At 37.3% G+C, this 25,855-nt stretch overlaps 1 protein-coding gene across 2 annotated transcripts in view; it reads right to left on the bottom strand.

Moving 5' to 3' along the window:
* eys (eyes shut homolog) overlaps nucleotides 1–25,855 on the bottom strand; it is a 171,832-nt gene that overhangs the window by 106,758 nt on the left and 39,219 nt on the right. The window contains exons 15-24 of one of the 2 annotated variants that reach the window (XM_044372008.1): nucleotides 23,673–23,795; nucleotides 22,521–22,634; nucleotides 21,017–21,250; nucleotides 19,303–19,425; nucleotides 19,100–19,213; nucleotides 15,670–15,783; nucleotides 14,334–14,447; nucleotides 7,027–7,038; nucleotides 5,717–5,914; nucleotides 896–1,017 (exon numbers count right to left, since the gene is read on the bottom strand). In XM_044372008.1, coding sequence (XP_044227943.1) covers nucleotides 896–1,017; nucleotides 5,717–5,914; nucleotides 7,027–7,038; nucleotides 14,334–14,447; nucleotides 15,670–15,783; nucleotides 19,100–19,213; nucleotides 19,303–19,425; nucleotides 21,017–21,250; nucleotides 22,521–22,634; nucleotides 23,673–23,795 — 1,268 coding nt within the window. The remainder of the gene's footprint in view (nucleotides 1–895; nucleotides 1,018–5,716; nucleotides 5,915–7,026; nucleotides 7,039–14,333; nucleotides 14,448–15,669; nucleotides 15,784–19,099; nucleotides 19,214–19,302; nucleotides 19,426–21,016; nucleotides 21,251–22,520; nucleotides 22,635–23,672; nucleotides 23,796–25,855) is intronic. The other variant, XM_044372009.1, reaches the window with a different exon arrangement.

Raw genomic sequence — 25,855 nt, 5'->3', positions numbered from 1 at the left:
TCCTGTATCCTTTTATTTGTTTATTTATTCATGATAGCTGTGTTTGAGCAGTGGCCATTTTTTACACTTGAGGTGTTTCTTTCAAAGAAGAACCATCTTTGGCCACTAGGTCTTCTCGTCTGCATTTGACATGTCCATTTATAATGTTTTTTCTATGTCTACACATGCTTTACATAGCCAGGAGAGGCAACTACCAATGGAGAACATACTGGACTGTTACAGTGTGAAGTCATTAAATGTCTACACAAAATTATAACAAAAACAACAATCAACATTGGTGCTTTCTATGAGTTTTATGCTCTATATATTAATCCTAAAGATTAGCTTTTTAACAAATTATTGGTCCAAATGACCTAATATGAGTTGTTGTTTTTTTTCGTGTCAAGTGTACTTTGGTAACATTTTGGCCATTTTAGCACATTAAGAGCTCAGACCACAATGATTAAATGGCATAGTAATTTGTCCATTAGATACACTAATAAGGTGCATTTATTAGACATGACCTGTTCTTATCTTATTTCAAATGGACACCAAGTTGAAATATACTTACAATCGCCCAATAAGACTAAAATAGTCTGCTAGTGCTGCTTGCTCTGTCCCATGTAACTATATTTTATTTTTGTTAATAATACATCACTATTGATAGTATTGCACAATTGCTTATATTTTACTGCAACAGACATGCTGTCACACATAAATTGCGAGATAGCCATCAAAGGCAATAAGCTGTAGGTTATGTGATTCAGTTTTGTCAATATTTTATAAAAAAAATTGTTGTGTTTTTCAATGAATTAGCAACTGTAGTGATTAACAGGACACATCTCCATTTTAAAGGCCATTTGAAGGCTATTATATTACTCCATTATACTGCCATACAACAAATCTGTCTACTTACCAGATGGAGGTCCTTACATATTGAGTTGGTACTGCACAAACTGTTCACGCAGTCATCAATGTCTTGCTCACATCTCAGCCCAGCATAACCAGGATTGCAAAGGCAATAATACCCATCGACAACTGGAACAAGATCAGTAGGTTAGTTACAGCACCTTGCATCATAAATTAAATCACTGTGCTCTCAGTAGACCCTTCTGATATATGACATCTCTGCACAGGTAAGTGCTGATTCCATTTTTAATGGATATAACCATTACATAAATGCCTAGGGTTGGGAACCGAAAACCATTTCCAAATTAGAACCAAATCCAAAATGCCAAGAACCGGGTACCTGTTAAAAAAAAAATTTAATTTCAGTTCTGCTTATCGGTTCCTAAACGCGACAACCCTCTATTATTGCAAACAAAGGCTACATATCTGCCAGGACCTGTCTACGTCATGCATCAATGCAACAGCGTGTTGAGTTGTTTAGATACAAGCATGCATGGCTAACGTCACAACAGTAGTGAAAGACAGACCACGTTAAATGCTCATAAATGTGGCTTCACTTTATTAAAGAAAACAATAAAGCAATGTGCAATACATGTGGGAAGCTAATCAGCTGTAAGACAGGTTGCACAACAAATTTGACCAAACATTTAAGGTAGCACGGTATTGATTTCCAATAATGTTCAGTGTTTGATGTCTTCAGTTTCCTAGCATGAGTGTGCGATCATTCAGCGCTAGCACCTCACTAGCACCTCCAGTAGAGCCAGCAAGAGTACCTAGCTGCAGACAAAATGGCAGACATCTTGGACCTCCGCCAGTTGACAGGAAATCATGTGACCTTAGCAGCGGAAGTTGGTTCTCCTCTTGACGTTTTTTTCCCTGTGACATAGAATGTGGATTTAAAAAAATATAAGTTTATTTCTTAGAAATATATTTTAAAGTTGATTGACTTTCTTAAAGGCTTTATACAATATTTTAAAGTGAGAAGGTTGCAATTAGTACAGATTTTAGAAATCGGCCAATATAAAGTTAATTCAGTAAGTCTTTAAAAAGTCACCAGTTCTTTTAAATGTTTTATGTAATGTTTAAATCAAATTTATTTATTAAAAAAATTCTTATAAACAATGTACTAAACAATGTGAATAGGCTATGCCAAATGGAAGACCCTGTGAGCTACTGATGAATGACAGTGACCCTTAGCACTTTTTTTGTAGCCTCTGTTGTCAAAATCAAAATGAACCCAGCTCTTACATTAAAATAAACAGGCATCTTTTATGTTTGGGGTCAAATTGACACCAGCAATTTAAACATACAAGGTACTCTTGTGGAAAAGACAGAAAATCTGTGCTGGGAACCAAAAACCAAACAGGGACATTTGTGTACAACCCTGTATTCCCTACCTCTAAATTCAATGTTGAGTTCAGAGGGGCTTAATTGGCTTTATTTACATGGGAAACATGTGTTTACACTGCCAAAGCAAGTGTGAAATAAAAACAAAAAGACTTATGATTTTGCTCTCTGTTATTTTTTTTTTTATTCAAAAAATACAGCTGCAGTTGCACCAATTTGCTGCTGGATGTCGCTGTCCGACCGCTCTGTAGGGGGCATTTAGGGGCGCTGCTGTAGCGTCTGAATCCAGAGAACTGAAAGAAAAGAAGAGAGACACACAGTTAATATGACAAAATGAACAACGAAAATAAAACTACAAAACCTTGATATTCTATACACGTGCGCTATGTTAGTGATCTGTGATAATAGACATCACTGTCTTGAGGTAATTTAGCCGGAAACAGCTCGTAAAAAAAAAGAAAAAAGAAAGAAAGAAAAAAACGCTACAGCAAACTCAGTCATCATTTTTAAAACATTAGCAACAAACATTCATTTCTCGTCTCATATGATGAACATCCATTCAGTCTGGTCATTACAGTCTATTCAGTCTACTGAGAGATTTGGCTACTCTGCAATTCAGCAAAATAGCTTCACTTCGAGTTTTACATCCAGTTAATCAGCGTTTTTACTACAGTCATCTACTGAAACACCATGGAGGACCGCACAGGAGTGAGGCAACTCTTGACAGCTGAAACTGTATTAAATTAATTGCAAATGACATCATTAATATGCCGAATTGAGCAGAATCCCTGATTAATAACATATCTTAAACTTAAACAAAGTGTTGAGGCGTCGTTAAAGTGACATTAACCAGTAACACACACATAGCCTACATTATGAGCTGGTTCCCCAGACAGTGATTAAGCCAGGCCCTACACTACAGATGATTAGTTGTGGTAATAGACAGTAATGTCAACTGCGTGCTACACTGCAAGCTCTAACGTTAGGTGTTAGAGATTGCAGTGTAGCACTGAGCATCCAAGCATCTAACCTCTGCTGCCCATTAGCGAGCTAATGTAAGATGATTCAAACAGTTCGTACTCAACAGTACTATATCCATTTTAAACTCATTTAAACTCAGGATTTATTATCACAAATATTTTTAAAAAGTGCTTACATGACGTGCAATGAGACAAAATGCTTGGAGCCACTTAGCATTTTCAAATGTATTTTCTCCATAATGGTATACACAAGCTTGCTGGATTCTTCAATATATCAAAGTTTGATAGACAACATTGAATAAAACCTTAGAAAAGTCAACAAACTTTTTAAAAGATCCTTAATAGACTGTATCTTACCGCTGTAAAGTCCTCCCGCCTTCTTGCCTTTTCTGCCACAAGTGGACTACACATTCACATTGCAGGTGTTCACGCAAAAACGACACGAGGAAGACCAACTTCCGCTGCTAGGGTCACGTTGGTTTTCTGTCACCTATGGAGGCGGAAGTCCAAGATGTCTGCCTCTCTGTCCACCATTTTGTCTGCATCCAGGTCCCACTCAAGGCCAGGGATACCAAGCCGCAACACCCCATTCTCTTTGGCAATAAAGAGAAAGATGACCAAAGAGAAAACTGAGGAGCGTCAAATACCACAGCATCCACAAGAAAATGTATGCACTGACTGTGGATCATAGGTTTTTATTGTATTTACTTTGTGAATGTTCACTTAAGACTTTGAATTTACTTATTTTAATGAAATAATAAAAGTCAAAGTAAATGCTTAAAAGAATAAAGATATTTTCGTTATCTAAACATTTGACCTCTTTTTTTTAACCATATTGGAATTGAAATTGGGAGTCAATAAGAAACTGAATCGATAAGCAGAATCGGAATCAATACAATTCAAACAATACCCAACCCTATGAATGCCTTTTATTGTATCAGTCAAACCTGTTGTTGCTAAATTGTTGCTATGTCACATCACCTCCCTCTGCATCAGTCTGACACAATTTGACACTTTAACCATCTTTAAATGAACCCCTTCTGCAATGGCCATTCAGCCCTCTTTTCTGCCACCACTTACCTTGTCTTCCCATCTGTACTTATCCCCCTCTTTCTCAATGAAAGTCTGAAAGCCTTGTCATTTGTTTCTACTAGCACAACACACTTGCAACACAGTGAGTGAGGGGAAAGGAAGTACAACAAAGTGAGAGAGCCCATTTCAAGGCCATTCTTTATTCAGATGTTACAAATGTGCCAATTTCTTCGTTCAGAAGTTAGAATCTCCCACGTCTAATAATCAATTCCTTCCTCTCTTTAATTATTAATGATGTTAAAGAGGGATGCATCATCCTGTTTCTGCAACACACCACTGGTGTACAGGCAGCCAGTGACAGAGGTAATTGCAGTTCTTACAGGAGTGAATTTATTACTTCCCCAGTCAGGGTCCCAGGATTCTTCATTATCCCAAAGATTTACCACGTAATCTATGCTGTCACTCTGTCTTGGTGCGTGTAGCTGCTATTACTCTCATTAAATGCTTTAGGTCCTGGGTGGCAGCAGCATTACTCATCTCAGCCACTGTGGCTATGCAGTGCTCTCCCTGGTGACTGGCTGGCTGCTGCTGAGCGTTGGCCAATAGGTCCTAGAGGCCTGCGTCACTAACCTGAGGTGAACTGGCTGCACTCAAGATTAGTAAAGACAGCTGGCCGAGGTCTACTGTCGCACAGTGAAGGATATGATACCCTTAGATTGTGATCCACTGCCATCACTGTTTTGTTCCGGCATAAGGCAGCTGAAACAACATTGGCAGGATTTCCAAAATGCCATAGACCTTAAAGGTACTACTGCAGCACAAATATTTTGCTACTGAGAAAATCTAATTTGGCTCTGCACAACTGGTGTACAGTAATTATATCTACTCTAAGCAATTCAATATTTCACATAAATGTGTGCAGTTTCAGATTTTTGTCCCTCGCAGTAAAGGTGAAAATAATTTACAGAAACACTTTACAATTATTAACCAACTGGTGATAAAGAATCCTTTTCTTTGAGGTTATTTTTTTGATAAATGAGTTCTTTAATCACATATGCTAGACAAGGAATGCATAGGGGTAAAATCTTATCAGCCAGCCACAGGCATAAAAACAATATTATGCCTTTGATTTTATTAATTTTGTCATTTATCATCCATTACTCAAATTACAACACAACATTGATGCTTAATTGATTTTGTTTCACAGTTATGTTAAGGAACTAATCAAGCCTACTCCAGCAGGTAATATCCTAGATCCTCACATCAGGTGGAATAACTCATAGCACCCTTATTAGCTTCAATGGTGACCCAATTGAAAACTGCCTGTCAGACTGTAAGTGAGCAAAACGAAATTTGACATATTCACTGTGTGCGTATGTCTGTCTGTGAGTGTGTGTGTGCGTGTAGAGCTTTGCTTCTGTCTTGAGTGCCTGTCATTAAGCATGTTGGCAAGACAGGCTGTTTCTTACCATCATAGCAGAAGCCGTGAAAACAGGGGTTGGAGCTGCACTCATCCACATTGATTTCACAGCGGGGGCCAGCGAAGCCCCGGCGACAATGACAGCGGAAACCCAAAGGGAAATGGTCCTGATCCAATTCCTCCACACACACTGCCCCATTCTCGCAGGGATTACTGGCCTCACAGGGTAAGAACTCACAATTATGACCTGGAGTGAAAGAAGGAAATACATATAGGAGGACCATCTAGCAGGCATGAATCTGTGTAGAAATACAATGGATGTAAAGAGCTGGGGATTTTTTGAGGAAACCCATATTGTAAGGTTTCCTTGAACCGGACCTCATGGTAGATTACATGACCAAAATGATAAACACAAGCAAAATATTTGCAGTGATAGATTATGCTCACAGAGATGCAGTAAATCAAACACTTTGGATGCTGTTTAAAATTAATTTTAGAACAGTTAACTTTTTTAAAAATTGGTGAAGCACGACAAACAGGTGATTTGAACGAGATAGACATGAGATGACAGAATATACCACAACAACCTACAACATTCCAGAAACAGACAGACAAAGGGTAGAGTGCGTTGGAGTTGATGCAGTGCTAACGTTTGTGTAGGGATGTGGTACATATGATAAGGTATTTACCGTCATTTCTTTGTGTGTGTGTGTGTGTATCATGCAGTCAACTGTGTGTGTGTGCATAGAACTGTTAACTGTTTTTTTTTTCTTAATAAGTTTTTATTTTGTCCATTTCAGCAACTGAACATCAGAGATGAAATGGCCGATGCTGTTATTAAATTCAAAGAAAATGTTTTATGCTTGAGCCAAAACAATTACCAAATGAATAGTCTCCGTCTTCAGTTCTGATTAGCAGTCTTGTTCCGTGCTGATTTAAAACAACTGATAAAAAGCACACATGTGGCTGTGCAGCACCTCATTTGCATTATTAATGTGCAAACTGAAAATAACCATTGGCACTATTAGGATTTTTGTGTCACTCAGCAGTCACTTTGTTTTAGTGAACTGCTAGAACTGTACAGACGGAATGAATGTGCCAGACGTCTCGTCTATTCAGGTCATGCATGAAGCTCAACATCTGGTGAAGAAAATCACTCTTCTCAAGCATAAAAAAGAAAAATATAAAATAGAGACAAAGAGACAAATAGAAAGGCCATGCACATATACAGGAAATATTTCAAAAGCCAATATAGAGCACCAATCAGGCCAGGCGATGCATGCCAAATGAGTGAACAAAAAATGTCAAATGCAACATGCAAAATTATACATACAGTAACACAATGATTCTGTTTCCTACCTTGGATAATTTCTGTAAAACAGGGTCACATAAAGAAAACATGAATAAGACATTCCTAAAGAAACTGCTGCAAAAATCATCAGCATCAAACATTTTTATAGGTGAAATCAGTTTCTTATTAGTAGAAGAATTGTAAATATGAATGGGTTCTGCATGCTGTATATATAGCACATATATATAGCACATTATTGGTACTTTATTTGAGACCCCAACAAGTTCAGAAAAGGTAATCGTTTAGGACACTGAACGATGACTGTAGAACTGCTCGTCCAGGAGACATGCAACCTTTGCTTCAACACATTCTTACTGCCTGAACCAAAGAGCTCATTCTGAGTACCGTATTTCCCCAAATAGTGGCCTGGGCCTTTATTTACCTCAACTGCAGGGGGTACCAGGCCTTTATTGGATGCAGGCTTATATTATAGAAAGGCCTTTATTTCTAATTCCCTCCGTTTGATAAGTATATCTGTTCATATTTTAGTATGAGTCCTCCTTCTTTTCTGATCTGCTTCTGTTTGCGCTGTTAAATTTTTGTTACTGCATTACCGGTAATCCACTTACTCTGACATGTGGAACAATAATTCTAGCGCCTGAGTTCCACCTGGAACATTTTGGCAGTGCAGCACTTAGCTGTGGTATGTGGGTAGCATGCTCATGGATGTATGCTTGCCAGCTTAGCCAATTTACCATGGTTATCCATGCTCATGTAGTATTGCTGCTGTTATTATTATTAAAATATGCACAATTATTCCCGTATTTAAACAATACTGCATCTCTTCCATCCCCCTCCCCTCTCTGTGATGGTCAGCTAGAGGGCTACACATGTAATCATAGAACTGGAGTTACATCCAGGTAATTAGTATTTATGCTTGACTGACATGCACATTATATAACCGGCACCAGGAGTTTATCCATCCTTTTATTGATAGTTTCTTAGTATAGATACTTCATGACCAGGCAATAGCCTCTTTCGGCACTATTATTGTCAAATAAAATACACACTGCTTTCAAAATCTAATTAACTGGTCATTGTATAAAAAGGAAGTGGTAATAAAGCTCCATGAAGCACTTGTATTATATATATATATATATATATACATATATATATATATATACACACATAACACACACACTGGTCAAAACTCTGGACACACTTTCTCATTCAAGTGAATGGGACAGAGTGTCCAAACTTTTTACTTTGACTCTTAACTGGTACTGTATATAATATATAATTGAGTCCCAGACTGGAGCTAAGTGGAGTTTCGTCGCTAAGTCACTTATTTTCATATTATTGTGCTTATAATGGGGCTACCCACCACTTAGATAACAAGGTACAATCCATCCAAGGTGCATACATACTTGGAGAAAGAGCCGAATCAGGATTATGTATTACATCAAAGACAAAGCATTTCTATTTGCTGTAGACACACTTTGCTACTCAAATGTGTGATCTATAGCGAGGAAGAGAAGAGAATGAGGTGCTGATTGGGTCTAACAACACAAACTGGCACAAATCAAGGCCTCTGCTTTTGTAAGATGTATGTAGCTCTCTACAAACCTTAGACACGACAGTGAACATCCTGAACTACAAAGTGAATTGGGACTCAAAACTGAGTGAAAATTTTGACGTGGGTTTTAGTTATTGTACTTCTGTTACAGTAATGGTTATTACCATGCATGCAAATTACATACAAGATACACTGTTGCTTCCATTATCTCAAACAAAGAAATCTTCACACACTCTTTATGATTACTGGCAGTCTGAAGGAGATTTTACAGTATCTGTGTTCTTTTTTACTTACAGTTCTGTCTGTGTTTGACTATGAAAAGCAACCTTCCATCATGATGCTGCCACTACCATGTGCCACTTAGTAATGGTGTTACATGGGTAATCAACTGTGCCTCATTTCTGTTGTACTCTCTACAGTCCTTTAAATCCTGTAGCTGAAGACTTAAATTTTCATTTTCATCAGAGCTCTGAATCTTTGTCTTTATGCTGTCAGCGTCTCTTTGAAGTGCCTTTCTGTAAATTACATGTGCCTTTTTCTCTGCTGTAAAGCCTAAATTTGTGAAGTGCTGCCCTAACTGTTGTTAGATTTCACAGCCAATGCACTCATTAGACTGAGTTTAATCCTAACCATAACTGTCTGACTGATTTATATCAAGATGACGGCTGATGCAACATGGCGTGTTGCGGGTGGTGCGTTCTCTCGAATTAAACCAGGGATATTCAGAACTAATGATGGTAAAGTGATAGTAGAAGATGAACTACTGAACTTTACTGTGGTCAACCCTGAGTCACGATGAAATTGTTTTGCTGGTTACACACAGTTTCAGCTCTGAGCGGATAGAATCCTCAAGGACAATTTTATTTCAGGTCTGTTCTAACACGTCCCAACACTGTGTCTCTCACAAAGGTGCACAAAAGGATATTAACACCATAAAAATGTGCCTGAAAGTGCTAAATGAGTGCGGAGAGGATATACCAAGATTTGTCTCACACTACCTGGATCAGCTCCCTCCTGTGTCATTCAATCACACTGATGTTTCAGCGCTTCTAGGTAGAATTGAACAAATAAATTATGACATTTTCTGTTTGAAAAGAACCCTTGAAACAGATGCCTGCAGCAGTAACTGCTGCCCTTGATGACGGGTTGACTGCTATGGAGAAGCCACATGGCCCTCCTACCATGGACTCTGGCAGTATTAAGGCTGATGGTTGGATGTCAGCAATAACCGGTGAAACCATCAACAATAATCCAGGGCAGCCTACAGCTACAGCTACTGCTTCATTGTACTGGACCTCAGGACAAACACAGTCTCCCGCATGGAGACTGTGGTGAGGGAGGGATGTCACCTGAAGTTGGTGACTGAAAACTCTGCCACTCAACTTAAACCTAGCTTGGCACAAGCTACAATGAAACGTGAGGGAAAGAAGACTGGCATGATTGGAACTGGCACACCTAGTAATATACAAGCCGTCAAAACAAAGATGGTGAGTGTATTTGTTACTAAGTTTGATCTGAGCCTGGATGCTCTCAGTGACTATTTGATAGAGAAACTGGATAGGGAGGTTATGTGTCGAAAGACCGGGTCAGCATACAGCAGATTCAGCTCATTTCATGTCACCACTGAATGTAACGAAGAAGCAGGAATGTATGATCCTCAGCTTTGACCAGCTGAGTCTTTTATCCGGCGCTACTACGAGACACGCTGGCCTAGAGGCACTACAGTTGGTGTCTAGCTTGGTCCAGAGGGAGATCCCAGGTCTCAGAACTCTGCCTAGTGATGATGCTCATGTATGCCTTGAGTCTGTTGGGGCAGTAGATCCCCTCTAGAGGAAAAGTAAGATCCGGGTTGTATCATGCCATGTGTGTGGCCTGCGTGTAGGGCGCAGTGCTACAGATAAAACAAAACGTTTGGTGGTTGACACATTTTTGGAAGAGTGTGACATCCTGTGCCTTCAAGAGATTTGGCTTGCCTAACAAGACCTGGATACTCAGAAGACACTGCATAAGGATTTTCATGATCCTGGGGAGTCCACCACTAATCTCAGCACAAAATAGTCTAAGGTAGGATACCTAGTGGAGTGTCAATACTTTGGAATAGCAAATATGACCCACTGATGAAGGTGGTAAGATAGAATGTTGATTGGGCTATTGGGTTAGAGATAAATTATAATAAAAAGAAGTTTATAATCATAAATATCTATATACCTTATGAGTCTTATCATAAGTCTTATCATGTATCTGAGGATACATTTCTGAGCAGATTGGCTTTTGTTGAGGACAGAGGTTCAGCTTGTGTTTTTGTCATTGGGAACTTTAATGCTGACTTGTCAGATAGCAATTCTATATTTGCAGAACACTTGTTGCAGTTCTGTAATGACAGCAATCTTATTTTATCCAGCAAAATGTTCCTGCCTGATAAGAGTTTTGCTTATATTAGTGAAGCTGGGCACACAACCTCTTGGCTTGGTCATTGTATATGTACAGCAGATGCTCATGCCTTTCTGGATAATGCAGAGATATACTATGGGATGGCCAACTCTGATCATATACCAATTGTTATTTTTTTAAATGTTGAGAATGTGCTAGCCATTACTGGCAATGATGCTAATACAGAGAAGCTGGACTGGACAAATATTAACATATATTCCACTGTAACTGACAACTTGTTAAATAATATCGAACTGCATAGGGATGCTCTGAAGTGTTTTAATATCAACTGTAAAAACCCACATCATAGTATTGAACTATGAGCCATGTATGACAATATTGTGACCACTCTTAATGCCTCTAGTAAGCCCTTTTGTAAACATAAGAACAAGGTGCATAACATTAAACCTGGCTGGAATGATTGGCATCATGCTGCAGCTAGAGAGGCTTTAAAACTCTGATCATAATCAAGAAGACCTAGACAGGGGTCATTGCTTGAACATATAAAAACTTACCAATGCAAGATTTAAATATGCTCTTTGTTTTATTAAAAGAAATGAGAACACAATGAGAGCTGATTCACTTGGCAGGAGGCTGCAGAATAATAACCATTATGACTTCTGGAAAGAGGTCAAAGTTATGAATAACTTTAAAACTTCCTTACCATCCAACATCGAGGGTGCATGTGGCCCAGATAAAATAGTGAATACTGCAGAACACCTAAAGAATGACAGTCATAGGCTCTGTCCTCTGCTTGCCATGTGTTTTACTGGTTTCATAGTTTAGGGTGTCCTTCCAGACTTTATCACCCCTGTATTTTTAGTGTCTGTCATTAAAGGTGCAGTGTGTAGGATTTAGTGGCATCTAGCGGTGAGGTTGCAGATTGCAACAAACTGAATACCCCCACCCCAACCCCACCCCTTGCAAAAAATGCAAAAGGCCCTCTCTAGAGCCAGTGTTTGGTTTGTCTGTTCTGGGCTCATTCTAAGGTAACAAAAACATGATTCACAACATGACTTATTTTCAGGTGATTATACACTAGTGAAAACATATTTATGAATATTATATTCCATTTCTGCCAAATTTGTTTTGCTAGATGCCACTAAATTCTACACACTACACCTTTAAGGACAAATCTGGTAAACTAAATAGCATGGATAATTATAGACTTGTTGCCCATGCCAGTATTCTGTCTAAAGTGCTGGAAAGAATCCTGCTAACAAGGTTGGAAATGTTTGTTCTCACCACTGATAAAAGAAAACATGGCACTGATATGTGTATTTATGCTTTAAAAGGAAATAGTTGCTAAATATGGGAGCCAAAATTTCACTGTATTTATGTGTTTTACTGACGCATCCAAGGCCTTTGACGGAATTAATCATGAAAAATTATTTCTGAAATTGCTTGCTAGAGGTGTTCCAAAGTATATACTTAGGATACTAGTCTTCTAGTATGCTCATCAGACAATGCGGGTTAAATGGGGCAACGCTGTATCTGCCCCGTTTCATGTAAATAATGGCTTTCGCCAAGGTGGAATTTTGTCTCCTATTTTGTTCAGTGTGTATATGGATGACCTATTGAAACAATTGAATGGGTGTAACACAGGCAGTCATGTTGGAAACTCTGTTATCAATCATCTTATGTATGCTGATGACCTGGTAATCTTTAGGTCATATAGTGCTGGGCTGCAGCAATTACTGAAGGCGTGTTCACTGTACGGCAAAGATTATGACATTAACTTTAATGCCAAAAAGAGTAATGTCACAATGGTCAGAAGTAGAGAGTATAGAAAATTATTTTTTCCTGGGCTTCACTTGTGCGACATTCTTCTCATGACATACAAGGAAATAAAATATCTTTTCTGACTGATGATTTGAATGATGACAGAGATATTTATCGACAATGTTGTAAACTATATGCTCAGGCCAATATGTCTCTTCACAAGTTAAGAATGTGTTGTGTCAATGTAAAATGTTCAATATTTAGAGCTTTCTGCACACCTCTGTATACAGCTCATCTTTGGTGTTGCTACAGGAAAAGTAGCATGCAGAGGCTCATAGTGGCTTACAATGATGTTGTGAGGTTGCTGCTTCAGGTTCCCAGTTGGCATAGTGCCAGTCAACTGTTCTCTGGTGTTCCTACATGTGAGGCAATTCTAAGACATCTGATGTACAACTTTGTGTCACTTGGATTAGTCAGAGAAGAGCATCATAGAGGCTTTAACCATCCCTCGAAAGAGCTGCTCTCGGTAATCATCCAGGCTCAGAAAACACTGGCGAGATAGCCTACATATGAACTGTTTGGTTTTAAATTGAATGATGAATTGTTGTGGTTTTACCTTGTATATCTTTATGTTTCATGTCTTTTCTTTTTCTCCTTTATATATATATATATATATATATATATATATATATATATATATATATATATACACATATACACACACACTTCGGACCCTATTGTGAGTCAGAAATAAAGTTTGAATTAAATTAAATTAGATCTGTCAGACTGGTCCTTGGGTTTTGACCAAGGCTCTTCATGACTGGTTGCTGGGTTTGTAGGGATGGGTGTGTCTAGGAGGAGTCTGGCTGACTGGATGAATATTTTTCACATTTATAAATAATGGAGCCTGTTGTGCTCCTGTGAAACCCCAATGCTAGAATTTTATCTGCTGACAGTTTCTTAGACTTCATGGTAGAGTCTCTACCATAACATGCAACGGTGGATCTAAATGACAAACAGCTTTAGTTTCATTGTCAATCATATTCAGTAAATATTTACCAATATGGGACTCAAACATGCTAAATATATATATTTTTTTAAAATCATTTTTTTAAAATAGAGGTAGAGGTGAAGAAGTAGTTCCAGCAACATCCTAAATCTACTTTCACCACTGTGTAGATCAATTATAACAATTGATAAAATCCTAATTTAATTGATTTTCAATGACAGTATCATGATGAAATTCTATTAAGTATTTCACATATTACTATCCTTTTAAATGTGGATAACCACTTTTGCTCATTTCTTTTTTATGGTCTTTATACAAGAAAAGATATTTCAGAAATGTATGACAGCACTGTAACATGTCATGTACACAACTGAATAATGCACAATTTATTCTCTGTTATTATATATAAACAACTAAATCAGCCAAGCTCTATCTTTTGAATTAATGATTGACATTGGCCACCTACCATGGCTAACATCTCACTAATTACTCAAGCTTTCTTCATTTTAACTACAGGTAGCAAATGAAGATGTACTAATTTTGTTGAGACATGTGAAGTGAGTTCAGACAGGTGAAAATAATAGTATGTGAAGTTAATTAACTTTGCTTTTTGTCCCCATTCCCTCAGTGCTCATTACCTTTAAATGGAGCCACACATTGGCAGAAGTAATTACCAGGCTGGTCAATGCAAGTGGCTCCATTCTTGCAGGGAGATGAAGCACACTCATCAATGTCAAGTTCACACTTGGTACCTTTGACAGAAAAGAACACAGATTGATGAATATGTTATACCGTAGGGTCACTGACATACATGTTAAACAGTTAAAAATCAATCAATATTTAAATAGCAAAACTGCAAGTTTTATCAGAAGACGAGCTTCTCTGTCCCACAAAGGAGAACTTGTACTATTGTCCAGACTACAAGCTTGTTAACATCACTCTGGAAAAACCACAATCTTTCAGTGTTCAAACTTGAGCTGAATGTATTAGAACCTGAAATAATTGGGTCAGTGTCTTTTGCAAAGGACTTATTTGGAAGATGCAGGTCTTAATGGCATTCGCACCGATGATGGGAAAGCTGATGCCAGTGCACTGGAGCGCTAAATACAGTCATAATACCTGAGAGGGTTCCCTACGGTGTTGCAGCAAGGTATGAAACAGCAGAGAACATCCTCACAGCAAGAGCTCCATTTCAGATATAATTTCTGAGCATTCAAGAAAAGTTCTCTTCCAACATATTCACAAAAATTTAAAAAGCTCCTTTGTGCGTTTTATTGTTCATTATGTACATCGAAGACTATTCTGTGGGAATTATACGCAATTATAAGGAGACAGCTAAAATTCCGTTACTGTGTTTGACTTTTGAGGGTGAGAAAACATGATCTTTGTTTTGGTCTACTGTAGCATCATCATTCATCTTTGTACGTTTAATCAGCGGGTATCACAGCACCACACGTAGAGAAATAATTATTCTACAACACTAAAAAATATGTGCAAGTATTAAACTACTCCGCTGTTCTTGAATCATTATGAGGAGCTGCTGATGACTGCTGAATGTGTTAACTAATTGTAAAATACAAAAAAAAAAACAGATGTAAGTCATGACACATGATTCTGTTACACTTTGCCTACCAGGTGTGAAAAACTTCAGTGTATACCCTCGCCTGCTAAAAGCTATTGAGTTACTGGGTCACTGAGCAAAAATAGACATTTTGCCTGAAATATTGTTTAATTGTGTCCTCCAACCAATACCTTTGTATGTGTTAAGAGTGTGATGTTTAATATTTGTTGAAACTCTTGAGAAGTGTTTGTTTATTTCTCGGACTGTGCTTTGTGGTATTTTTGTCCTGGAATACAATAGGTAAGGAATCCACGTCAATGGCGCACTACATGCAGTATGTACTGTACATTTCGTTCATGTGAAAACATACAAAGACACTCCTCACACAAGTTTTAAAAAAGGCATGCACTAACCTGTGAAGCCAGGCAAACAGATACATCCATAGCCATGAACAAGGTCAACACACGTGGCATTGTGCAGGCAGGGAGAGGATGTGCACTCATCTATGTTTACTTCACAGTAGTCCCCTGTAAAGATGACATTTAACAGAATCAGTGGTCACAAAAGTGCCCTGTTGCAGCATTGATTTTTCACATTTTATGACTCATACATATTCACTTTCCCTCATTGCATATGGCGTTAAGCTTCTACATGTAGAATATTAAATGTGATGGCTGGTGGCACCTTGAATCCCTTAGTAACAGTATTTTAAGACAGCTGTCACAAAAATTAAGACATCCAGATATTTCACATGCACATTTTGCAACATGTAAAATAAACAAATTATTACTGTTATGCTAGCAAAATTTATTTGACACTGACACTTTGTTTATAATATCATGGTGAATTTGCACATCTTTATACTCCTACTCTACCTCATTGCATTTTTTTCAGAGATCATTTATCTCTCTCTCTCTCTCTCTCTCTTTCTATTCCTACAAACAGGAACTTTTAATTTCAGTCCCGATGAAGTTCAAACAACTGCATTGTTCCTCTGAAAAAAAAAGATTTATGTTTATTCCTATATTGTACATAATACAAAGAATAGTTAACTTAAAATACAATATTTATCATTATCTCATTGTTTTTCTCCTCATTTTGTTTCTCTGAAAATACAGAGCTGGTCAACAACATGTTTATCTGCACGTGAACTCAGCCGCAAGAGGATTTTTTTTTTTTTTTTTGCACTTTCACTAATTCACACATCTACAGTCTCTGCAAGCTCTGGAAGAGGCTGTTATATAGTGCAAAATGCCGAAGTGAGAACAGGCCTTGGAATAATAGCAAGAGCCCATGTGATTACTGTGTACAGCTTGTGCAGCTCTTGTAACAATATAAAGAATAGAGTTTGTTTTATAACCTTATCGCCTCCCATGTGGCCAGGATGTGGCCTGAGGGTTAGCTCAGTTAACACACTGAGGTCCTCTTAAGAGTTTTTGTCAATACTGATGGTCAATGTGGTCAAAATGTCTCGGTTCCTCTTCAACACTCTGGGGACATCCAAAGATTTTTTATGATATCTCCTATTAGGAAATGCAGTTTCAGCTGACTGATAATTGACTGATAACAAGTGTCTGTCTCACTATTTATTTGTTTATTCTTACATTTTCAGCATTTAATACAGTGATTAAAAAGTAGTTTTACAATTTAACTGTCAGTCTAAACCACCTCTGTTCAGAAAATCCACAATAAAAGTGGGGTGACTTCCTCTACATCATGTTATGAGATTTTTTGGCCCATTAGTGAAAAGAGGTAAAATGCAGTTTGGGTGGCCAGTTGGTGGGTCAGTCCATTTTGGTCCAGAGTAAGATGCCTCTCTGACTACTGGCCAGACAACCATGAAATTTGGTACGGACATTCATTGTCCCACATGGATGATTAGTGCTGCATGATTTTACTCTAGTGCCACCATCAGGCAATAAAATATATCGGGCAGTTTAATGGATAAACCTTTTCCTTTTGCCAACTTGAAACTTGTATTGAAAACTGAATTTCCATGAAATTAATGGAGGACTATAATGCAATTTGCTGAGCATATTCTTGCTCCCACAGGGATAAACCCATTTGATTTTAATGACTCCATGGCCTTATTTCTGGTGCCAGCCTAAAGATAAACATTGGATTTTTAAACTAACTATTAGTAGGCACATCCAAGGCCAATCAATGACAAACATTTCAAAAAAGTTGTTCATTCTACCCAACACTTCTGTATTATGGGGTTCAATGAATACTCCAAGTACCACTAACAGAGATTTAGACTACTGGTTCTGTTGATTAGCAATATAAATTTTATGAATCACATAAAAACAATGATAAATCTTAAAATGAATCTGAAAAACACTATTGCTGAATATCACTGAGAAAAGAAAACTATAAGGGTCGAGAATTCCCAATATATATCGCACTTAATTTGGGCTTTTTCTTTGCAAAACCAACTGTATCACCTATGTAGGTATTTTGTATTTATGATTTAAATTATTTACAGTTGACACACAACATATATGTTTAATTTAACATGCCTACATGATTGAGCATATCACCTACCACACAGCAGAGACAGTTGTTACTGTCCTCACATAAAAAATATTGCCCTGATGGGATTTCTGTGGCTCCTCCGTAACTCTTCCTCAATAAAAGGTTTCCATTATTGAGAGGCACCAAGGTTGAATGAAATGTAATCAAAAAATTGTCCGCTTACATAACTCCTAAAAATGCACAGTTCGACTGTATTACTTAGAGTGTACACCGTCCCATTCCTCAGATTCATTTGCAGTACCACCTACCACCATGGGCTAAGACAATAAAACATACAGTAACTCGTCAGATCCAGCCCCAAGCATGTAATAAATGTACTTTATAATTTTCATAGTTCAGTTGTGGATCTGAACTTTGATTTTCCTCAAATCTGATCAGGACCGACCCTGTTACAAATCAAACTAACCTCTCTTATAAATAAACATATGAGAAGGTTAAATTTTAAAGATTTGACTAACTGCGTGCCCCAGTAGCATACTGGGTAAGACACATGCCACATAACCACAACATCTGCGGTTGGATTCCGGCAGCAGACCTTTGTTGCATGTCTCCTTTGTTTCCTGTCCAATCTCTCCACTGTCACTATAATAAAAGCTTAAAATATCCCTACATATATATATATATATATATATATATATATATTTTTTTTTTTTTTTACTCACAAATATATAGGGATTGAAGTTCCCTTATCTACAGCATTTGATTTGCATGGAAATAGAAACTGATCAACACTTAGTCCAGCAGAGTGTGAAAGAAGTGTCATGAGCCAGTACGTGCTGAACATGTACTGCTGTTCATGGAGTACAGGGAGGTCTGTATATTAACAGTGTTCAACCGTTATATACTGTATGTATATCACATGACCTAACACAGCATAATTAGAAATGTATAAAACGACATGTTTTTATTGTTGCATTGAGATCAAATTACATGACAAACGGACATATTACATTTTCATCATCACCAATGTTGTCATGATAACCAAGTGTGTAATTTCTGGAAGAAAAAGCTCTTAACGTCATATCAGTTTGACCACATTTCATGAAAATTGTTGATGCCGTATTCATAATACCTACATTTTCTGTAAATTTAGATCTGGATTCATCTCAACATTTCCTTAAATTCTTTGTATGCTCAGTATGCCTGACCATGCCGTAGTGATGTCAGCACAATCGAATTTTGATCAATTTCAAGCCTGCCAATTAAAGCACACAGGTATGAAGTTGCCTCCCACTCATTACTCATCACATAGAAGTTTGAGCAGTGTTCTGCAAACATAACACAATCACAGCAAGTATATAAAAATACCTGTGACTCCAAGAGGACACTGACAGCTGAATGAGTTGAGGTCATCAATGCAGGAGCCTCCATTTCTACAAGGCTGGCTGAGACATTCGTTCACTTCAATCTCGCAGTTATTTCCTGAGAAAGCAACATATTGACACATTGCTTCTGTGAATAAAACGTCACTCTAACTCCCAAAAAATAGCTTCAAGATAGCTTTCACTTACCAATAAATCCAGGTGCACAGAAGCAATTGTAGCCATTGAGAGTGTCTTTACAAATACTCAGGACTCCACACGGCTTGTCTTCACAACCATCTATGTTTATCTCACAAAATTGGCCTGTTAAACCTGCAGAGAGAGGACAGGATGTTCAGATGGCGATCCTTTAACATTCCTGTAGGATTTTTCATAATACTACCTACTAAAAAACCCTTAAGGATCACAACTGTAGTATATAGTTAGTCCTCAAGAGTTACTGCTGAACAGCAATGAAAACAACTATAAAACTATTTCATAATTGTTCATGTCCCTGTCTTTCCTTTTCTAAATTATAAAAATGTACAGTTATTTTATCACTAATTGATGACCTTTTTAAAAGTAAATGTTTCTGTGTAACTCTAGAAATGTATAGTAATCATGTTTGTGTTTGGGTTTGACACAAGTATTTAGAAAAGATACCAAATGATAAAATGCAATGTTTTTGTCCACAAATAGATAGATATTTCCACTGTTACTACATGGACAGTCAGTGGCGGTAGGAATGTACAGCAGGGAAGAGGACTGTTAGCAAACATAGATGCAAACTATGCTGGTTTCAAAATATTCTGAAAATCTGCTCTGCAAATGTTTTATGGGGAAGGAAATACGTTCAACACAAATTCTGGTGTGAAACACTAAATTCAAACGTAACTTTGTTTACAAGAAAACTCCTTAGAGTAACTATAAACTTTTCTTTTTTTTTTTTTTTTTTACAAAGCTGCAACTGATGTTTACTGTCACTCTAATACATAATGAAGTTTATTGTACATGGGTGCAGAGTTTGTAATGTCTGCAATGATCACATGTTCGGTTACCTAAGTCAAGGAAGTTTTTTATAAACTTCTCCTCTGCTCCAATCTACTGATCTATTGCTTTGCTTCTTTCAATGACAACATTTTTGTTTGTTTAACATGGGTGAATAATGAAAACACTTAATGAAGTACATGCTGTTCACCTAAAGGCTGAGAAGCAACATGGTGAGTAATTATTCGCTTGTGAAATTCAGTGATTATGGGTCTAAAAATGGCAGATACGTGCAGTAAATACTATGCAATAATGCAGTAAGTGGGACTATTTGCTCTATTTTCTTCTTTTCATAAGTATAACAATTATAATTTTTGTTAATTATTACATAATTAACAAAAATTACAAGGGTATTTTGAGATAGGTAATGCCTTGATATTGCAATTATCAAACATATCTTTAATGGAAAAAAACTAAGCTGACATGAACATTATGTGACTCATACTTGCAGTTACCTTAACTGCTGCATGATTCCCAGTAAATACATTATCAGTGAATTACTGCATCTTTTATGATGAAATCCTTTTTTTAAAAATGGAAACTACTTTATTATCACATGGGAAATATTCGGTAAAGTAAAATGCTATGTAATGACAGTATATCCCTTTGATAAAATACCAACAGAAGACTATTGGATCCTAAGTGGGCAAACAGACATTCCAAGCATCATCTCTGCTTTGAAGTCAGATCACAACCTGATGAACTGAGCCCTGACTTACACATTTCATAAGGCTGTTACGTGTTGTTGCTTAAGGCCAAAGAGATTACACTCCCACAGAGAAGGAAGCTGAACAAGTGAAAGCATCAAACCGGGAGTGTGCCTGCTATAAGGAATTGCCTCCATTTGAAACAAGTCTCTGCTGGATGGTGAACCTACCTGGCAAACAATCACACTTGAACCCTCTTGATAGATCCACACACACTGAACCATGTTGACACAGGCCATCAACACAGTGCTTTATAGGTGTTCTGCAGTACGGCCCAGTGTACCCATGTTGACACACACATCTATAAGTATTTGCCAGCCCTTCACAGAGCAGAGTCCCCTCAGGGTCGCAAGGATTTGACACACATTGGTTCACAGATGAGGAGCAGTCATTGCCATGGTATCCTGTAAGAGGTGGGATCAAAGAAGTGATTGATGTGCTGTGCTGTGTACAGTATCCTTCTGCTGCCTTCCCACGTCTGGCAGACATCATGGATTGTGATTTCATGTAATGCTGTCATTGCCAGTGTTTTTCCTCCCTGTTGATTTACATATTTTATTCAGCCAGAGCTTGAGCAATAAAACCAAGAGGGGATTTCAGCAGCAGTACACAACCTACAGAAAAAAACAAAAAACTTGCCAATTGTATCATCATCATCATCTCATTTGTGGATTTGTGCTTTCTAATGGGTATTCACACAGAGGTGAAAGCTGTTTGGTGATACAGTAGAAACCGCTTATAGTGATCACGTCTCTTCGAGTCAAATTGATCACTATAAGCGGATGATTATTATATCCAATTTTTTTTTCTTTATTTCTCATGCCGATTACCATCTAATTGACATTTGTATATTTATTACATGAATATAAAGCAATGAAACGCTTTGCTATTTACTGAATTTTACTGACTGTTTAAAAATACAGTACAGCTGTTTCAAACGCTTGTTGTTTCTGCTATATCTCTCTGCAGTTTTGCTGCTGCATCTCATTGGTTCGTTTTTGGCAGTTTGTCATAAGCTTCAAGGAGATTACATTTTTCATTGAGAGAAAATTACTTTTTTTTTTTCCCCATCATGATTTCAATGTGCATGCAGCACCAGCCTCAGGTAACCAGCCGGAAACAGACGGGTTCCCACGAGGCAATAATGGTGCTGCAACCACGTACATATCATACATGTATCATGGGAGTTTTAGTATTTTACATTTTTTTTCCATATATTGTCATGTATGAAAAGACCCAAAATGAACACTGTAAGCGGACTACTTGATTACTATAGGCAAATTATTTAAACAGCACTTGTATAGGAATAATTCTGTCCTGAGCTTTTTGATCCATATAAGCGGATGATCACTGTAACTGTGATCACTAAGCGGTTTCCACTGTACCACGGTAATCAACAGCACTAATATATTTTTATATGCATTAAAAGCTGAATTTAGAAAGGTGCTGGTGTAGAATAAACTAAGAAGAGCACATGACACACTGTGGTTTTAATGATTATATGGCTTAGTGTTATTTTTACTAAACACACCATTGCATGTCTACGTTACTGGAGTAAAATGACTAAAGAGCATAAGCCAAGCTTGGTTCATATAACAAATTAGAACAGCAAAGATTGATCTTTCCAAAGTCATTACCAATCTACTGTATGCATTTCTTTAGAAGGGAAAATACCTGGAGGGCAAAAACATTGTAATTCTCCTGCTAAGCTGCGGGAACAGGTTCCTCCATTTTTGCAGAATTCAACATCTGATGTGCATGATGAGACAGCAGTCGAGCAATTCTTACCTGGAAGGTAAATATATAAATTTAATAGTACTTCATAATAATGTCACTTGCAACAATGTGTAGTGCGAGTATACTGTTTATGCTGTATATACTTCATGTCACCTTCAGTAATTTTAATCAACTCCTTACTCATCAATGCTGCACTAGAATTTGCAATATAGACCTTACGATGTCTTACTCTAATCTTTATTTATAATCTAATTCTCTTCATCGTTATTTGACTGTTACATCTTGGAGCCTGCCTGAAGCCTATGGATTTCACTGTCTTATTTCTGTGACAATAAAAAACCAAAGAACTGTGAACCTTGAAATGACTGTTAAATGAGCGCTATCAAGATTAACACAAACTAAGAAAGATCATATCGCCAACATAATGACACATCTCAGTAACTCATCATACAAATGAATTTGACTACACAGAGTAACTCTCATTAACAAGATGTAATAGCGTGATGAGAGGTACAGTGATATATGCCTGTGTTCAGTAATGGAGTCAGTAAAAATGATACTACAGTATATTTGCCGTATCTTTGTACTTTCAGTGTCTAATATGGTTTCCTCACACAGACAAAAGAACACATAATTTATTTGGTCTAGTTTTCAAGTGGCCTGTAGTGCTACAGTATATAAACAAAAATAAAACCTATGGGGGTGATGGACATATAACACCACAGCAAATATAAAACTAGAGATAAATGAACACGTATCAGTAATTTTGTCAACATAAATCCGTAACATAAATGCTTTTGCGTTGGCTTTAATAAAAGATACAGTACATAATAAATACAGATATAGATTCTTTTAACCAATATATTATCTTAGGATAAACACACATTGCGCTGTGTTCAATGTCTACAGAAGGAGAGACAAATACCGTTTATCTTCATACTCAATCAGACGCAATGACTCTGAAATTAGTGAATGAGCTCTTACAGTACGATAGAACCACTTTTGATGGTTATCACAGCTGAAGAGTCATCAATCCACACTGTATTCATTAAAGCCTAAACTATGAAAATGATGACATAGATAACTCACCAGCAAAGCCCAAAGGACAGATGCACTCATAGTCTGCAACCAGGTCAATACATGTGGAATTATTGGCGCAGTATCCATGAACACATTCATCATAGTTGATTTCACAGTTCAGCCCCCCAAACCCTGGTATGAAGAGAGAAAGAAAAATCTCTTCAGAGATGGCGTGTGAATGTCAGTAAACACCAGACTTGAGAGGATACTAATTAGTATCAAATTACACCCAAGAGCAATTTATTAATGTGAAATTTTACATGACTTTCCAAGGCAAAGCTTATACCGAGTAAACAATCAAATTCTGTGGAGAATACGCTGAGTGACGGTCTGGATTTGAGGAAATAAATTATATATTTCTTCATATTGCGTGTGTCTACTTGATTAACATTTTTTTTCTATATCAGCACATTTGATATTTCAAAAATAAATGGTTAATGTCATGAAGTAAAAATGAGTGCTGCCAATTTCTGACATTTTAGTCCCCCATAAATATATTCCTCCACATGGTCACGCTACAAAATGACTATCATTAGCACTGTCACACACAGCAGCTACAGGAGGCCCATGACTAATGCGTGGCTATCAGCACCATCGGTGCAGGTCAAATTCTCATCATTTCTCAAACTGACCATGGAACCAATTTCCACCTCTCTCCATGTCATAAAATTTGACAATTATCTTGACTTCATTAAAAATGTATAGCAGGCTTCACCCGCAATCAACGTTTAATCAGAGGTATGTCTCACAGGTAAGATGTCAACTGGACCAAGACATTATTGGAAAAAATACCTGAGATTTATTCTTTCTAGCTCTAATGATTCAAGTACCAATTTCTGAAAGGAATCAGGCATTTACACGATGGAATGATTTTATGTGATCAGAGAAATCTAAAGCAAATATTTGTTAACCTGACGGGTATTAAAGTATAATCTAGGAAACTGCAGGAAATGTGTAAATGAAAAGCCTTGTGAATAAAAGTAGCATTATAAAACACCTTTTATTGAGAGTATACAGGTTTTCATTCCAAGCAAAGCAACTGAGCAACTTTAATGTTTAGTTCCTGCTCTTTGGCTCAAGTTGCGCTAATCAGCAAAATCACCTGCGGTGTTTGGTTAGGACTTAATACTGAGAGACCTCTATGGCACATGGTTGTGCAGAGATTAAGATACATTTTTACTGTCCTCAGATCGAGGACATGGAGTTGGGCAGAGCAGAAGATGATAATATTCCGCAATTACATAAAGGTGCGTTTTAGTTCAGGACAGAGTCTGCAGATAAGAAATAGTCTATGCTGAATCTAATGTGCGACAAGTGGTCTCTTCGTTGGGGAGCAGTAATTTATTAATATTGAATGTAATTTCTTTTTTATTGTTCATATACTGAGGAGATTTTCTTGCCATGGAGAGGACTCTGAGGAATGGTGTTTCAAACCCATTTTCTGCACTGATGAGTTCTTGAGTTGATCATGTTAAGGAAACTAGTATGAGGAAGATCACATTTCTGTGATTTCTATGATTAAAAACCGTAGTCCATTATTATAAAGATCTGAGAGGCAAGTCATTTCTTTTTGATTACAAAGAATAAACTTAATGGGATTAATGTCAATTGTAAAAATAAGGTTGAGCTGGTTAGAAGAGTGGATACAGAGAAAACTAATTAGGCAATAATGTTTTTCTCATTTGTTTTCTTGACATTTTTTAAACTATTTGAGAGGTAGACTGGAGACGGGAGTCAATGAGACAAAGTAAGTGACTCTGGCTAGAACGATCATTTTGAAAGTGACTATCGTTATCAGAGAAACAGGAATTGGTACAGGTGATCAAAATATGAAAATAAACTCTGAATGGGATTAGGTTTGTAAAGATTATTAATCTGCGATTTACATATATACATTGTTACCATAGGTGAAATTCATGAGTGTAACTGTGACACAATATTGAGAGTAAATGTGTGAGTCATAGCAGCATTCGTTTTTTGGATACTTTCTAAGATTGGTATTTTCCATGTACGTGAGCACAAATTGGAAGAAAGCCTGCCTTGTTGATTTGAGTTGTGCCTGCAGTGGAAATAACTCACTATCTTTTGATCTCTGTTGGTCCATTTATCCACAGGAATAAGAAATAGACTATACCACATAACAAATTACAGCGAGAAAGAGTGTAAAAGTGTTTTTGAATGGCTTTTTTCAT

Source organism: Thunnus albacares, chromosome 14, assembly GCF_914725855.1.
Source record: "Thunnus albacares chromosome 14, fThuAlb1.1, whole genome shotgun sequence".
Classification (NCBI taxonomy): Eukaryota; Metazoa; Chordata; class Actinopteri; order Scombriformes; family Scombridae; genus Thunnus; species Thunnus albacares.
This window is presented reverse-complemented; position numbering and strand designations above follow the sequence as displayed.